Raw genomic sequence first — 18,450 nt, 5'->3', positions numbered from 1 at the left:
AGCTATCGCTCTAACATTATTTACCTATCTTCTTTGCTTTAGTCTGAGAAGTGAGTTTAAGATCAGCTGATGAAATGCTAATACAGTGCTCAGTTCACAGTTCCTTGGTATTGTTAGCCAGGGTTTAATTTACAGCTGAACATCAAGCAATTTAAATGAGAAAGGGTGGCAAGGACAAAAAAAGAGTGCCAGTCTACTTTGCTTAGTGATGTCCAGTGAACGTGGAGAGTGATATTTGATTCTTACATTTTAGGCAATACCTGATCATAATACACATATAACCTTACATAACAATAGTAATACTTTAAAAATAATAATATACAAAACAATTAATCGCTAGCATTTAAAGAATGTTTATTATATACCAGGCACTGTGCTAGGCATTTTAAATAGTAAACAGTGTTCCCTACCATTATCTTATTAGGTGAATTAAGCACATTATATTATTTAAACCTCAAGTAACTTTATGAGGTACCATCCCTATTTTATAGATAAGGAAACAGGCAGAGAAGTTGTTTCTTGCACAAGGGCACATCACCAATAAATGACAGAGATAAAATTAGGATTTTTCACCTGCATTTTCACCGTGCTTCCTGACTTCAGAATTGGAGTCCTTTACAGTTGGTTTATCAGTGGTTTTCTACCTTATTTGGCTATCAGCCTCAGTAAAAAATACATTTAAATACATTTTGTATCACAACCCACTGTACTCTCTCTCTCATTCTCACACGTACAAGTTTTACAAAACACTGTTTATCCTTATCACACAGAACACACTCTGATTTTTCCATCCTATTATATTTCATTCAAAAAATATACAGGTTGGACCTATTAAATTGATTTCATATCTTACTAAGTGATCATTACTAATTATAATTTAAAAAATAATGCACCCCTTGTTCTTTCTCTGCCTGTAGGAAGAAAAAGTTCTGTACGTTGGATAAATTACAGGGCTCATATATGTAAACGGATTTGCTTCTTACTCTTTCGAGGTGGTCTCATGAAACAGTGTCGTTTTATAACGGCAGAGGTTACAGTGAAGGAGAAGCACATTATATGAATCATGTTGTCCAAATGAATTACTGCTGTCATCTGAATTAAAACAGATACATTGTTCCAAATCAGAGTCCTAAGTGACTTGAACATTTACATCAGAGATTGTGAATTATTATGTAATGGAAGCTAAATAGTTGTAGTTTTTCATTTTAGAACAGCCATAGCTGTCAGGTCCAGATCATACACAAAAGCTAGTTGTGCCATGAAAAATACAATGTAATAGCCAGAAGACCGCACAGAATCCACGAACGAGCCAGACTTCTTGGGAGGTCGGTGCTCAGACTCGGGCATGGAGGGAACAGGTCTAACTTATTTTAGTGATTTTTTTCCCACCCATCTCTTTTGGATGCTGCCCAGAGAATATGACTGTTTGTTTGATGGGCATTTGAAACCTTTCTGGTCTCTGCTCAGGGCTCGGATTTGATAGCAGAAACAGAAGTAAGGTATTCCAAAGGTCCGCTGGTTGTGAACAACTGTGACTTAGGAGTTTAATACTGGTTCTCTGCAAGAAATCATGCAAAGGACAGATCAGTTCTACCCACTAAAAATAAAGCATTTTTATAGCTGATTTGAAAATCCTGTATCAGCCATGTCTTTGAAGCATTCCTTGAACTGGTTATGAATGAATATATTACACATTTGCCTCCTCTTCCTTGCTGTAATTTCTCTTTCACAAGAACAATTATCCTGTTATCTTGGACTTTACGATCTTCCCAACAAGATTTACCTGTTGGCACGTTCCCTGGCAGGACATTTCTGTGAATGGCTGCAGCTCAGGAACGGGTTTCCTTTTCATCCAGTTCACACTGGCTAAGTGATTATGTGTGTCAGGGACCAAGAGCACAGAAGATGAATAGGACATTGACCCCCTTTAAGACACTCACTGAGGTGTCAGACATACAAAAAAAACTGCAAAAGAGTGTATTCAGTGCCATAGTAAAGGCAGCTATAAATATAGTGGTGGAATAAGTGGCCAAGTCTGTTTTGGGGGTTAATGGCTTCACAAAGCAGGAAGTGCTGAATTTGTGTCTTAAAGGTGTAGGAGGGTGGTTCTTCCAGACAGAGGGGACAACATGAGCCATTCTAGGGTGTCTGGAGTGTCCAGGTGGATGGGGCGGGGGGTGGCAGGAGATGAGATTGGAGAGAGGAGTGGAAAGGTCTTTGAGACGGCCATACGTGCCTACTAGAGATTGCCGAGGTAGACTTGCTGTCTCCTTTGAACTAACTCTGGATTCTGGGGTTCACCTGCTCATGTACAAACCAAGTTTTTCTGAGCAAAGGCTCTCAGGTCTCTGCTGGAGAGAATGGCTCTGGCTGACTCTCCCTCTGCAACTGTTCTCGAACTTGCTAAGACTTTCTGTTGGAGACTGAGCAGATGTTACACTTGACTCATGACTTTGGCTGTTTGTTTACATCTCTGGTCGCAGCTTCCGGTTATGCACCAGATGCACGTTGGAGGAGCTGAAGCTGAAAGTTCCAGTGTGGTGCTGGTATGTGTCGCTGCCCTCTCTGGGACTGTCTCTGCAGTGGGGTGAGGTTACTGATCCACCTCTACTGCGGCTTTACATGGGTTATGTGAAGACCGTGACACCCGGTGAGAAGCTTAGACTTTCTCAGCTGGGCCTCCTGCTATTTTAATTAAACTTTGCTTTTAGCAGCTCTTCCTGTTTCCAGTCTGCTGGGGCTAACTAGGTGCTTTTTTTTTTTTTCTTGCTTTTTAACTCATTGCCATATGTTGGCCACTGTTAATGGATTTATAATAATTCTTGGCTGGGCTCTTCCTGCACAGCCATCAAAGCTCCATTGGAAGTAGAAACACCATTCACTCATTCAACAAATATTTAATGTTCAAGTATTTTGTGCACAAACTGTCAGGGGCTTTATGAAATGGGCTCTTTGAGATAGGTGCTGGGTCTGTGTTGAGTAAGACAGGCATGATCCTCTCTGCCCTGGGGGATATTACAGCCTAGTGGGGAGATAGACACTCAGCCCAGAATTAAGGTCACATGCAATGAAACCTGTTCCTCGGAAAGGCAAGGCAGTACCTCTGTGCCTATAAAGCATCCCTAAGGCTTTGAGCAGATAGCTGGTCAGAATGGACCCCAACACAAAAATTCCCTGTGCAACCTACAGTCCAGGATGATCTCCTGAAAATCCAAGGTTATTCTTCTGTTCTCTTTATATTAGTTTTTTAAAATTTATTTTATTGAAATATACTTGATTTACAATGTTGTGTTAATGTCTGTTTTACAGCATAGTGATTCAGTTCTACATATATTTGCATTCTTTTTCATATTCTTTTCCATTATATTTTATCACAGGATATTGAATATGGTTCCCTGCACCATACAGTAGGACCTTGTTGTTTATCCATTCTATATATAATAGTTTGCATCTGCTAATCCCAAACTCCCACTCCAGCCTTCCCCCATCTCCCCCTTGGCAACCACAAGTCTGTTTTCTATGTCTGTGAGTCTGTTTCTGTTTCGTAGATAAGTTCACTTGTGTCATATTTTAGATTCCACATATAAGTGATATCATATGATATTTGTCTTTCTCCCTGCGTCCTCTTTAATGCCACATTTCCCATGTTGTTCTTTGCTGTTGCAACCTTCCATAGGTACCTGGGATTTCACCCCTGTTGGACTCTGAAGTGTTAGATGCAGGAAAGAAGGAATGGTGGGTGTAGCAATGCCCATGAGAACCCAGAGGCCTCCTTTCTGAACACCTCCTCTCTTTTCTCTTTGACCTTATTTTGTCCATATTGTCTGACAAGGAGCTATCCTAAGTTTAACTTAGAGCCACATTTGTTGAGTGACACCTCCCAAATACCAGTCTTATACATTTTAATTTCAGTGACTAAACTTTCCTTTGGCTATTGGAAATTTATCAGTAATGTCCATACACTGTCTATACTAGCATCAGAACCCTTCGTGGGAGCCATTCACGTACATGTTTTAATCAGTATGTTAATGGAATATCATATGATAAAATAATTTTCATATTATCTTGAATTTGCACAGTAATACAACGATCACATTATTACTGCTTTGTTTTCAGAGCTCGTAATATAGTTGTTTCTGATCCCATGCATATTACTTGAGTCACATTATAGGCAGTATCTAAATTAATGTTCTTACAAAGGGGAGAAAAATCAACATGATTTTTCATCTCCATGTTGAGAAAAGTGCAGAGCAATTTGTTCACAAATCTCAATAATTTGTCCTAAAACTAACATTTACCTGTATTGCTATTTACACAGCTTAGAATTGCTAAGCACTTTTAAATATAGAAATTTTGAAAAAGCTTTCCTACCTGCAGCATATAATCAGCATGGTAACAACAAACTAGTCTTCATAGCAGTGTTTGTTCCCTCTTCTTTTCACTTCTCACTGCACGTCAACAGCTACATATTTACCAAAAATGCCTTGTGGTGTGCGCACTGATTTTAAGAACTATAGGTAGATGAGGAGTGTGCATTTGTTTTCTCCTCCAAGGCTGATCGACAGAATGAGTATTTATCTGTGTCCTGTCAATGCCTCTGGTGCTGTCGACAGAGCAAGTGGGCACATTTCATCTCAGTTATGAATAGAAGATGAATCTGGGGTGGTGTGCGCTTGTCAGAGGTTAGAACCATTTAATGGGATGAAATGCGAATGAAAATTGGAAAACAATCCAAGGGATCTGTAGAAGATGAGAATGGGGGAGACTCAATTAGCGAAAACCAGACACTTTCCTCCTTCTGGGCCCTGGTTTCTTTGGGCTATTGTAGGTGCTTATTTGGTTATAAATAGGAAAACAAAGAGTTTATTGTTTCCATTGTGAAGAAAGGTAAGGTGGTTTCAAGGATTTTATTCATGTGCTCTAATGGGCATGTATAGTCCCTATAACCTAATCAACCTAACTTAATTACTTAAGTATGGCATTGTCTGTGTGATTTCCACAACATTGATCAAAGGAAAAGACAATTTAGTGAGATTTAACCTGAAAGGATGAAAGAATACAGAAGTTCTGTAGGGTACTTTTCTCCTAGGTAAGCTTTTATAAACGTATCCTAATAAACGTAGTTATTAAGTTTTTGGCCACATATAGCAAAAAGCAACCACAATACTAAACTTAGACCCTGATCCAGCTTTCTTTGTTTGCTCTGTGTTTCACTTCCATCACCTAGATTGTGTTTTTGCCAAGGGAATCAATTCAGCTATTTGGGTATCAAATATGCAGTTATCTGTGCAACCTCAGTAAAAATATTTTCTTGGTAAATATCCACTCAGCTGTGAAAGTCAGAGTGCATTCACTTGAGAAAAGAATAAGTGAGCTGTATGTTTTCATTATTTTATTAGGAAGTTACTGAAGGCTATTGCTCCCTGTGGGGTGGCAGATAAGAGCTTTGTATCTGGGTGGATGCGACTTGACTTATAGTTTCCATATTCTGATAATAGGAGAAATCAAAAAGAAGGAAAAAGTGTTCCCTTTAACTTGGAGAAAAAGTTTTCCAAAAGGGAAAATTTCCAGAAGGTTCAAGTGGAGAAGTCCCATTTTTAAGAGTGGACTTTGTACCATCCTGCATTGCTTGCAGAGTAAACACAGGAGCTTTTGAGAATATGCCTGTATGTGCACACACTCCAAAGCATTTACCCAGTCATTTTGGTTCAGGGGGTCTTTCTTCAAGTCTAACTTCTTGAAAGTGAAAAGCCTTTTCTAAGCAAAACTCAAATTCCCAGTCTCAGATTTTTTTTTTAATTTTTTATTGTATCTACATACGATCATGGATGCTAACTAAATATAGTGTGGTAAACATTTCACAATACATGTAAGTCAAACCGTTATGCCATACACCTTAAACTTATCCTGGGATGTACGTCAATTGTATCACAATAAAACTGGGAAAAAAAATTTAAAATTTCCCAGTCCGAATGAAGACTTTTATAGAGCTAGTCTGCTCAGAGGATCCAGGTGTCCTTTATGCTGAATGAAATTTGGTAGTAAATAAGTCTAAATATTGGATTAAAATATGACTAATATCTAATGTTACTTGAAGAGCTAAAGGTTGTGCTCTGACATTTCATTTAAAAAATCCCACAGCACTTTTCAAGGCTGAAGAATTTGGTTTTGTGGACAGATTTTAATTTAATTAAAGTTGTGCCTCATGTAAAGTCTTTCCTTTCAATAAAATTTTTAGCACCATCTCTCTGTCAATAATGTTTTATCTCACCACAAAAACATGGCATTTTGTCATTGAGTCCAATGGTTAAAATACAATGAGGAATGGATTAAAGGTTTTTATAAGGTCAGCTGTTACCTCTATAGATGGTAAATTGAAGACTTTTTTTAAATTTTGGGTTTATTTTTAATTAATTTTTATTTTTGGCTGCGTTGGGTCTTTGTTGCTGCGCGCGGGCTTCCTCTAGTTGCAGCGAGCAGGGGCTACTCTTCATTGTGGTGCCCGGGCTTCTTTTGTTGCGGAGCACAGGCTCTAGGCACGTGGGCTTCAGTAGTTGTGGCACACGGCCTCAGTAGTTGTGGCTCACGAGCTCTAGAGCGCAGGCTCAGTAGTTGTGGTGCACAGGCTTAGTTGCTCCCCGGCATGTGGGATCTTCCCGGACCAGGGATCGAACCCGTGTCCCCTGCATTGGCAGGTGGATTCCCAACCACTGTGCCACCAGGGAAGTCCCTATTTTGGGTTTTTGTTTCACCAACAATAATACAGATCTTATAAAGATTTAATCAAAAATGTGATCAGAAACTGCTGGTAAGATTATAATTAGTGTAGCCTTTCTGGAAGACAGTTGATTCAAATACATTTAAAAATGTACAGACCCTTTGACTCATCGTTTCTGCTTCTAGGAATTTATCCTAAGAAATAATTGAAAAAAGATATAGATGCAAGGTTATTCATCTAAGCATGAGTTATAATAGTGAAAAATAAAATATGACCTAATAAATGACTTAGCAAGAGGGCCTTCATTATATAAATGATAAACACTGCGTGAGTATTTCAACAGGTATTTATTGAGCATCTAGTGTGTACTAGCCACTCCTCTGGGGTATACAACAGAGATGCAACATAGAAAACTCTTGCGTGTAGGGAGCTTACATTTTATTATTAGTGGGCTAATGGGCAAGTGGGCATTACTACACAGGCATTAAAAACAAAATGTATAGAATTACAGTTATCAATATGGAAAGCTGTTCAGTAGACGATGGTACGTGAGGATCCACAATTACAGAGAAATATGCTGCTTTGGAGTGAAAATAATATAGGACAAGGCAATACATCAAGGATATTAACAGTCATTATCTCTGAGTCATGAAATAATGAGTGTTTTAAAAACATTTATTTTGCATATTTTCTTCTACAATGAAGTTGTATTTTGTTTTCAACACAGATTTACCTAAGTAACCAATGTGAATGCTCCAAAAGCTTCTGCTAGGCAAAAGAGTTCCTCATTATTTTTCTTCTTTCCCTTTCTTTCTCCCGTTCTTCCTTCCTTCCTTCCTTCCTTTCATTCTCTCTCTCTCTCTGCTATCACTGAAACATAGGAATAGACAGAAACTTCAGCTTCCCTCAGAGAGCTATCCCTTTGTTCCTCTCCATTACTATCAGAAAATATTTCTAGGTATCTAACCAAAATGCTTTGCGCTGAAGTTTATGCTCAGTTCTTCTAAAGAAACAGAATCCAGCTAATTACTGCCCTTTGTGAAGTAACCTCCATGTTTTTAGACACTTAACAAAATTACTTCTTGACTTTATTGCATATATTGAGATCATTTTCTCCATTGCTTTAAATTTCCATCTTCCTTTCTATTCGGCTGTGAGGATCCAGATCATTTTGCTGGGTATGGGGGTATGCAAATTAGCACAGACCACAGAAAGAATCTGAGGCTGGGAATAATCTGGGTTACAGAAAAGAAGAAAAAAAACAAACAAAGAATAATGCAAGCTGGATGTGTCGCTCACAGCCTGGTCCTCTGTCCATTTCCTGTTTTTAGGCTGTTGGCGCCTGGTGCCAGCTACACAGACCAGAATTACTGAAGAGAGAGCACAGGTGTACATTTTGAATCCACTGAAAACAGGTCCCGAAAAGTTTGTCTTTAAGAAAAAATCAAATACCAAGTGTATGTTTACTGAGCGCACGGAACTTCACGTGAAGCTTTCAAGCACGCAGCTAAGTTTTAGAATTTCTGGGTCCCAAACAGACAAGGAGAGCTGTCCATTTTCATTAACTCCAAATAAAAGCTTGAATTCAGCCTGCAGCCTTTCACCTTAATCTAATGTGCAGATCTCCAGCTTTGAGCCTTGTGAAATAACACGGAATGAAGGCGGCTTGCATTTCAGGACATAATTGTTCCCCACGACTGTGCTGTGGATGTTTGCTTCTCCTTCTGCAAAGATGAAAGATAGCTAATCAGTAGGAGTTGGCATGAAGAGGAGGGAACAGAGTAGAACAAAAGTGTCCGGTGAGAATCAGTGGATGAGAGGCCAGAGAGAGAGCACCTTGCTGGTTCTCTATCTGGGGGCCCGGGACTTTAATTCTGGCTGCCTATGGTGTGTGCCTGTGGGCAGTGCAGCATTTAAGTGCATGATAAAATCAACTGATGTCTTCATCAAGCTGCATCTTGGCTTTAAGCCTTGAAGATGTTACCATGACACCATCCTTATTCTTGGTAGTAAAGGGACAACTCAAAACTGGACATGGTTTTTAAGAAAATTGTCTTATCACATAGGATAATTCACAGATGGAGTGTTGACTTTCAGAGCCACTTAACTATCAGTTCTGAATATACGCTAGAGACGTCTAAAATCCATGACAAGCTCAGTCTATCCCATTTTATTCTGGCTAGTGATCACAGGCAAACAGGATAGCTAGATGACTCATTTTGTTTTTCCTAATGTAGCTTATGCGTCAGAGTGCTTGTCTGTAAAAGAGCCAGACATCCCAACTTGCCTGCATTTACCAAATATTATGATGTTATCCTTCATTCATTTATTCAACATTTAGAGTGTTCCAAATTTCTAGCCACCATCCTAGAATAGAGAAAAACAAGATAGAATGGTCTCTGCCCATAGGGAGCTTGTCGTAGATTGGGAAAGGGACAAAAATAAAGTGCTAAGATAAAGGCAGATGGAGGCCACCCCAGACCCCTGTCTGGCTGGGTGAGGGGTGTTCTCTGAATCTGAAACCTCCTTGAAGAACAGAGAAGAAGGTTTGGTTTGGGGAGACAGGGGCTGAAGGAGCAGTACGTGCAGACTCCTTTGTACAAAAGCAAAGGAGTACTGGATATTTAAGGAAGACTCAGTCTTCTAATTCTCCTGGTCTCAAACCATTCCAACAACTGAGAATCTTCTGAGAAGATATAAAAATGGATTCAGAATAATATCTTGCAGCAACTTTTAGAAATGGAGGAAAGTAATGAAACTATTGAATTTCCTGTTACTAAAGAGCTGATACCAACCCACTGAGAGCACAGGGGCATGGAATTGCCTTCTTTTTCATGATAATGGACACATGTGGATAAGTCAGCAGGCAACTCCAGTAATGAAAAGAGTGCATACTCTGATTCACAGCTCCAGATTCCAGGCCTGACTCTGCCGCTTGATTAGCTGGGTGATTCACTTAAAATTCCCGATTTAAAAAGTGCCTTAAATTATATATTTAAATATATTATGTGTCAAATACGTGATATATAAAGTATATAAAAGCATATGCATATATAATACGTGTACGCTAAAATGTATTTGAAGTATTTTAAACATCTAAGTTAAGATTTTCTCCACCCGCAATTGCTCTATGCATCTTGGTTCATCCCATTTTAGCTGATTTCAGTTGATTTCAGTATATTTCAGAGTGGTAACAGTTATAGGTATGACCATGGGTGTGCATGGACTGACCCTGGGTTGGGCCTATGAGGATAAAATCCCCATTCTTCCCTTAATTATCACCACACTCTGCTCAGAACAGTGATCCTTCCTAAGGCAATAAGAGCTTTATACAAGTCTGGGGATGAATAGGAAAAGAAAGAAAAATAGTAACTGTGTGATCCTCCTAAATAAAGGCAAGCAAGGGTTGGCTAAAGGGGGTTATGGAGCCCATGAAAGAATTCATATTCTCTCAGAAATAAATGTAGTTAAGTGTTTGATTCTTGAAGAAATAAGCAATTTAAAAATACATGTAGATGTTAACATTGGTGGAAGCTGGGTGAAGGTTGCCCAGGGACTCCTGTCCATTTCTTTGCACCTTCCTGTTAGTCTATAATTATTTCAAAATAAAAAGTCAATACAAATTTTAAATGCACTGAGAATTGGGAGTTAATATTTTGACTGATTGGGAATAAGAATTAAATATATATGCACAAGTAAACGTCTATTAGAGGTATCTACAAAGAATATGCAACCAGGGTGTTTTTAAAATTTTGTTGTCTTTTTTTTAACTGCCTCAGAATCTATAGTACTTATCCTGGCAGAGGGATTTTCATCATGTTATGGGCCCATAGCCTCCAAAGCACTCCCTGAACCATTTGTTGACAGGTCGTTTTAGAGCTGTTGTGGGTATTTGGTTGCCATTCTTTGGGGGCAAGATGTCATTTGAGACTTTGGGTGCCACATATGGGGATATGGCTGGAAAAAAGGTAAATTAAATAACCCAGTGTGTGATGGTCGTGTGATTTGAGCAGCTCCATACATGTTTTTCTTTTCATCTCCAATATGTAGGGCTTATTCTATGAGAAAAAGGTGCATATAGTTTTTCTAATATTTGTGAATAAGAAGGAACAATTACAGCTAATGTGCTTCATGCTGGGATCAACTAATTCCATTTCAAGCTGTGCACAGTTCTAATAAATAAATAAATAAATACTGTTTGTGTATCTGCTTATACAATTAAATATTAGGTTTCTCAAATAATTCTAGTCAGCTACTAGACTTATACAGCAAGTAAAGAAGAAACAGGAAAATAAAAATTTTATAAACATAAGCTTATCTCAAAAATAAAAAAATCCCAACTGTATTTCTAAAGATTTTTTTAATTTTCGTGAATATCAGCATAAATTTGGCATCTCAACTGAATCCACATTGAGCATTTCTGTGATAGGTGAAAATGCAAAGAGGTTAAGGATGTATCTGCATCTGGGATATTCCACCTGAGTTCTTTCTACTGAGCAGCGCTCCCTGAAGTTTGCTAGAAGCTCACTGTGGATGGTTTATTTTTTAAATAAGATTTATTAATTGCTCATTCTTGGTTCAGAGCAGAGACAAGGAAGAAGAGAATAGAAGCCTATGTGGCACATGAGGAAGAAATTCTTAGTCTGGAGAGTGTCATTTTTTGATATTTGAAGAGCTATCCCAGGTGAATGGTGGTTTGCAGACTTGTTCTATTTTATTCTAGGATTTGAGTTAGGAAAACATTTAAATTAGAGAGACTGAAGTTTTGCCTCAGTGTGAAGAACTCTGCATTAGCTGAAACTCCCTAGTAAATGATGCGGACCCTGTCACCAAACTCAGAGCAGAGGCTGGGTGCTGGGTCAGGCATCATGTGGGAGCATATACCTACTGATTATTAGGGGTTTGGTTATACCTATTGATCTTCAAAGTCCCTTCCAGATCTGATTTAGTGAGGCTGACTTATCTCATCTGTGATGTAAACTAACCTACTGCTGATTCAGTGTGAGGATTTAAATTCATACATGAACATTTTTTGAGTGTCTGCTACATGCCAGGCACTGTTGTATGCAGTGAGACCACAGTGATTAAGCAGCCAGATACTCTTCTTGTAGAATGTACTTTCTCTAACAGGCAGATGGAAGGAGACTCTTTTCTGGGGATAAACACTCCGGGACTGTGTTAGGTAACGGACTACGAATATGTCACAAACATTCATGTTCTGCATATTTTGATAAATAAAAAAAAGACTCTCTTTGCAGAGAATCAGTACTGTTGTGATTGTTTTTATATTCTACAAAGAAATACCAAGAAGTACCTTTTTATGATTTCTACAGTCAATTTGGAGAAGTCAAATAGGAAAGTATCCTATTAACTCAACACTGTTTGCCCAATTAATGACACTTCTCTAACAGAGGGGAAAAAAGAATTTCTTTGGACATAAAATACTATGTGACTCTGATGTCTATATAGATTAAAAAGACAATAATGAGATATGGGGATATATGTATACACATAGCTGATTCACTTTGTTATAAAGCAGAAACTAACACACCATTGTAAAGCAATTATACTCCAATAAAGATGTTAAATAAAAGAGAAAATAATGTTGTTTTGGTGAGCAACCAGTCTCAAGTTTGACAGACCAGTGTTTGAGAATGGGATCTTCTGTTTACTGGCTGAGTCATCATTCATAAGTTACTTAACTTAAATCTCTTTCCTTACCTGTAATATGGCAATAAAAATAGTAACTACCTCATGAGTGCTTGGCACTAAGAAATACTTGCTGAATGAATGATAGGTTTAAAAAATTTAATGATGAATGCATTTATTGCACCTATCATAATCCCAGCACACAATGATTAAATAGTCATGAATGTGTAGGTGATTATAGTGGTTGTAAAACTGTCCCTATTTGGAGATAATATGATCATCTATGTAGAAAACACTATGGAATTTGTAAAAACCCTGTAATAACTAATAAGTGAGTATAACAAGGTTGCAACATACAAGATCAATATACAAAAATCAGTTGTATTTTTCTTTTTTTTTTTTTTGTGGTATGCGGGCCTCTCACTGTGTGGCCTCTCCCGTTGCGGAGCACAGGCTCCGGACGCGCAGGCTCAGCGGCCATGGCTCACGGGCCCAGCCGCTCCGCGGGGCATGTGGGATCTTCCTGGACCGGGGCACGAACCCGTATCCCCTGCATCGGCAGGCGGACTCTCAACCACTGAGCCACCAGGGAAGCCCCAAATCAGTTGTATTTTATATACTAATAACAAACAATTAAAATTGAAATTAAAATAATAATGCCATTTCTAATAATATCAAAATATGAAATGCTTAGGGATAAATTTGACAAAAGATGTGCTGCATCTGTGTTCTGAAACTATACAGCATTGCTTAGAGAAATATAAGAAAACAAATTAATAAAGAGATACACCATTTTCATGGATCAGTAGACTCCAAGTTGTTAAGATGTCAGTTCTTTCCAAAATGATTTATAGAGTCATTATAATCCCAGTAAAAATCCGAATAGGTTTTTCTCAATTTCATATGGATTCTAAAGCTGATTCTATACTTCATATGGAAACACAAAGGATTTGGAATAACCCAAACAACTTTGAAAAAGAAGAGCAAAATTGCAAGACTTACACTTCCTGACTTCAAGACTAATTATGAAGCGTTATTAAGAAAGTGTGATATTGATATAAAAATAGACAAATAGATCAATGAAACAGAATGGAGAGTCCAAATGTAGACCCATACTTATATGGTCAATTGATTTTCAACAAAGATGCAAAGGCAGTTCAGTGGAGAAAAGATAGTTTTTTTTCAACAAATGGGGCTGGCACAGTGAACATCCACATATGAAAAATGAGCTTAGGTCCATAGTTTGTACCATATACAACCATTAACTCAAAATTCATCATAGGTATAAATGTAAAACCTAGGACTTTAAACTTCTGGAAGAAAACACAGGAGAAAAATCTTTGTGACCTTGGATAGGCAAAGATTTCTTAGACACTTAGATAATATCTAAAAACTGAAAGCAACCTAAATGTCCAACAAGTCAATGGTTAAAAACAAATTGTGCTATACGTGTGCAATGGAATACTACTCATAAATTAGAAGGTCTGTTGTATTTTTAAATGTACAACAACATGGATGAATCAGAAATAATTATTCTGGGTGAAAGAAGCCAGAGAAAAAGAGCACATACTGTATCATTCCGTTTCTGTAAAATTCTAGAAAATGCTAATTAGTCTGTAGTGACAAAGCTAATCTGGTTGTCTGTGGGTAGGGAAAATTTGAGAGCATTTTAATTAGATTAAAAATGGGAAGGTGAATACTTTCGGAGGTCATGGTCACATTTTTTATCTTGGTGGTGATGGTTTCACGGGTGTCAAAACTTACAAATGGCTTATTTTTAAATTCTTTTAGAGAAATTGTAGAGGATTTTATTTTTTTTAAATTTATTTAATTTATTTATTTTGGCTGCACCGGGTCTTAGTTGCGGCATGCCGTATCTTCAGTGCGGCACACGGGATCTTTTAGCTGCAGCACACTAACTCTTTGTTGCTGCATGCATGCGGGCCTAGTTCCCTGACCAGGGGCTGAACCTGGCCCCCTGCATTGGGAGCGTGGAGTCTTACCCACTGGACCACCAGGGAAGTCACACAGATTGTTTACTTTAAATGTGTATAGTTTATTGTATGTCAATTATGCCATAATTGAAAAAAAGTAATAAAGAATGTATGGTAGGTGTTACAAAGCTATGGGCTATGACATGATTTTGGCAGTCTTTGGGCAACCTCAGAAGTGAGTTTTTGCTTGATAGAAAAGCTCATGTGGATTTACATTTTTAATTGTGACCACGTGGATCATAATTAGCTGTGAAGCACTGAAGAAAGTGAGAAAATGCTATCATTAGGCATTGGTTGTTTAATATAGTTAATATGGAGCCTTGGATGAATCTTATAATAATTGTCAACACATTTCATAGTCCTTCTTTTCATTTTGTCCTCAAATTTTTGGATCATGAGAGCAAAGCCTGAACACTTATGTTCCAAGATACTCATTTGCACTTCTACTTAATGAGTAAATATAGCCATAGACATATTTTATCTTAATGAGAGAGAATTTTAATTTCTAGAGGACGTATCTGATGTTTCATTAAAAAATAGAGTAAAATTCCACCCATATATTTTAATTTGCATTAGTGGATGCCTTTCATCTAAGGACTTCTCACAATCATTTAATGTCTAAAGCCTGTAAGGTCCAGAGCCTGTCCCAGTTTGACAGGTCCAAGAAAAGGGATATAAGTGACTTCCAGGGATCCCAGAGCAATTCTGTGACTACAAATCTGTGTGTGTGTGTGTGTGCGTATACACACAAGTGCGTGTGTGCATGGTATGTGGTCAGGCGAGGTACAGACAAAGCTGACCTAACTTCTTTGATTTTGTTCCTTCTTAAGTTCTCTTTTTAGTGGACTGACTTTGCTGTTCCCCAAACATGCCAGATATTTTCATGAAAAGGTATCATGGGCAAGTCACAAAGATCAAGCAACAATATGCCGCATGACCAGAGGAGAAAAAAATATCTAACAAGACTTTCCATCGCAAACTTCTCTCCTCTCAAGATTGTTCCTTGCTTTGGGGGGTGGTTACTATTTACAAGACTTTGGGTGTTGCTTTTGATTCATATTGATTTAACATATACTCAGCATCTACTGTGTTGCAAGCATTTTGCCAAACTCTCGGCATACATTTAATTACATGATTGCCACCACAGCACTGAGATATGGGTGATAGAACTAGGCTTGCTTGGTTCAAACGCCTTGTACACGGTCAAAGAGGTAGTAAGTCATGGAGTCTGAGTTGAAACTGGAACATTCGAGGAAGACAGATCCGGGTTCTTCTGCAACTAGCTGTGTGACCTTGGACAAGTTACGTACTCACATCTGAGACTTGATGCCCTCATTATAAGAGAGAATTATAAAGCTTACAGAGTTCTTTGGTGGATAACTTTAGAACGGAAACTTCAGCATCCGTTGGGCGATCTCCCTTTGAATCGTATAGCTGTTCTGAATTACAGGCAGCCTTCACTTTTCTGGCCTGTTTCTGGAAAGATGCCCTCCTCCCTCCCAGGTGCTATACTGGGCAGTTTGCTTATGCAAGATCTACAGGCCAAATTATGTGCCTAATCCAACAGGCGTACAGAGGATATAAGATTCAGGTCAGAACTGGAGAAGTGTTTCTTGACTCCTTCCACGGATCTTTTTTAGGGTATAAAGGTTTACATGAATTACACGCCTTCCAGGTGTATCCTGACTACTTTTAGAGATTTTATAAGCTGAATCCCAGAGTTTTCCCATTGCAGTGGAAAGTACTTAACAGTTCCTGTAGTAAGTTTCTATAGCCTTGGTGGTTGGGTGAGGGCTGTAAAGATATTCAAGAGCACAGCATTTTCTCTTTGGCTTTTCTGTCAGATGTTTGACTTCCTGGTTGGTGCTTGTTTCAACCATGAAATGGGAAAGGTGGAAGGCAGCAGACTGGGCATTTTTCTGCTCCTAATTTAAAATGATTGTCCCTGAGTATCCCTCAAAGCGGCTTAGAGTTTATTTAGTGCACTCTGTAGAGTTCTTGAGGGGGCTAGAGCTCATTCAGAAAGTATGTTGGTATGGCTTACGGCTTCTTCTCTGATTCTTTTGGAATAACTGTGACATTAGATTTGTAGAGAAATAGTATCAAGGAGGTTTGTACTTTTGCATGCAAAATAGTTTCTATCCTAACAGGCAAAAGAATATTTTAAAGGTGTTTTTCATTTTTGTGAATGAACAGACAAAATAATGTATCCCAGGAAAGCGCTTTGTTGTATAGGAAATCAATTTGATATCAGGTCAAATGGAAATTTTGATGCGATAGTGCACTGATTTCCCATGCATCATGGGAAGTGTTTTGACCTCTGGCCCACTCTCTTCCCATTGCTCCCAACTGTCTTGTGTGTGTGTGTGTGTGTGTGTGTGTGTGTGTAGATATGTCTATCCCCGAAATTCAAATAAAGTATTTGTGAATATAATTATACTTCTCAAATGGTAGAAGAACTGGTTAGTACAGTTTTGCAGAAAATAGTGTTCTGATGTAAAGAGAAACACTTTCATTTAATTTTGTGTGATGGATTTTTTTTTTCATATCCCAAGATCACTTAGCACAGCCGTCCTCAGTTTGGGGTGATTGACCTAATGTCTTCCTGTTTTGCTATAGCAGTTACACTTTCCCTGCTTTCTCTTAGGAGTCATCTCTACTGCAGACATTCTTGATCGAGAGACAACAGGGTCATACTGGCTGACTGTGTACGCCACAGATCGGGGCGTTGTTCCACTCTATTCCACGATTGAGGTCTACATTGAAATTGAAGATGTGAATGACAATGCCCCGCTGACCTCTGAACCTATTTATTATCCTGTTGTCATGGAAAACTCTCCGAAGGATGTATCTGTCATTCAGATCCAGGCTGAGGACCCTGACTCTAGTTCCAGTGAAAAACTGACATACAGGATTACAAGTGGGAATCCTCAGAACTTTTTTGCCATCAACATCAAAACAGGTAAGGGAATGCTCGTACGACTGTTTCTAGTTGTTAGTCCACCTTTTAAATTCATGAGTCTGACACTTGCTATACCCTCTTATTTATTTTATTGTATGGAGAACAGCATCCTCCTTTCTGGGAATTGCTTGAAAAGGTGAGCGTTTTACCTGCCTGGTTTGATATGTTTTAATTTCAACTGACATTGAGGTGAAGTGATCTAATAGAAATCGGAGGCTTTCACAGGAAGCCTTAGATTTGCTTTACTCATAATTGTAAAACGTGGTTCCTGAGCCATTCAGAGAGCCAGCTGCCCCCTTTCTCTATCTTGGGAGAGAGTAACCTGGGCCATGCTGGGTTCTATGGGTAGCTGGCTTTGTCACACTTCTCTTTCTAGGAACTTCTCCCTTGCTTGGCCTTAGGCCAGCATGCCATAAATAATCTCCTTAGAGCCTTAACTTTAAGCCCCAGATGTTTTGTGATTTCTATACTACCCATCAATGAAATGTCAATGTTTAGTAGAACTTCCAGTATCTAAATCTTTACATAAAACATACACATTTTAATTTTCTTGGTTTTTGCTCAAAAAGTTTCTAGAGAGTGCACTGAAAACTTAACTTGTTGACTAAGGACCAGAAAGGGCAGGTGTGGAGTTTGGTTGAATGCATTCTGAGACAAGTACATACACTGGAAAAAAGTGCTTTGCAGAGTCAATCTCAGAAGTGTGTTGCTTTCTTGTGACTTGTCTCTTTTAGATCTGAACAAGCAGGTAAAACACTCAGTGAGAGTTGTGATGGATAGAGTTTTAATTAAATGAAATTTAGAAGAATTAGAAGATACTATAGCTATCTCGCTCTGGGTGAGTTGATTTTGGTCAAAAGTTAGGCTAGGTGATTGATGTTTGTTGGCTGGGACATGTCCCACTTCCCTAACAAAGTACTGATCGAGTTGATAGTTATTTCTCCTGCTCATGTTTGTTCAAGTAGAAACATATAACTGACACCAAGCGTTTTATAAATGCCAGGTTCCCATTAACATAAGTTAAAGAGAATGCCAAGGTTTTTTCTGAAGCTATTGATTTTTTTCTAATTATGAGTGGGTCAATCATTTTGTTAAGCAGAGTTTAGCATTTAAATAGTGTTGAATCA

At 38.4% G+C, this 18,450-nt stretch overlaps 1 protein-coding gene across 1 annotated transcript in view; it reads left to right on the top strand.

Moving 5' to 3' along the window:
• The window catches only part of FAT3 (FAT atypical cadherin 3), a gene marked incomplete at its 3' end in the record, with an annotated part of 623,227 nt that overhangs the window by 218,534 nt on the left and 386,243 nt on the right, over window positions 1–18,450 (top strand). Inside the window, exon 3 of the mRNA XM_082661246.1 lies at window positions 17,009–17,323. Coding sequence (XP_082517372.1) covers window positions 17,009–17,323 — 315 coding nt within the window. The remainder of the gene's footprint in view (window positions 1–17,008; window positions 17,324–18,450) is intronic.

Source organism: Grampus griseus (genome assembly GCF_964374135.1).
Source record: "Grampus griseus genome assembly, chromosome: 8".
In the NCBI taxonomy this organism is placed as follows: Eukaryota; Metazoa; Chordata; class Mammalia; order Artiodactyla; family Delphinidae; genus Grampus; species Grampus griseus.
Note: the sequence above shows the minus strand (reverse complement) of the source record. Positions and strands in the feature narration are given on the sequence as shown.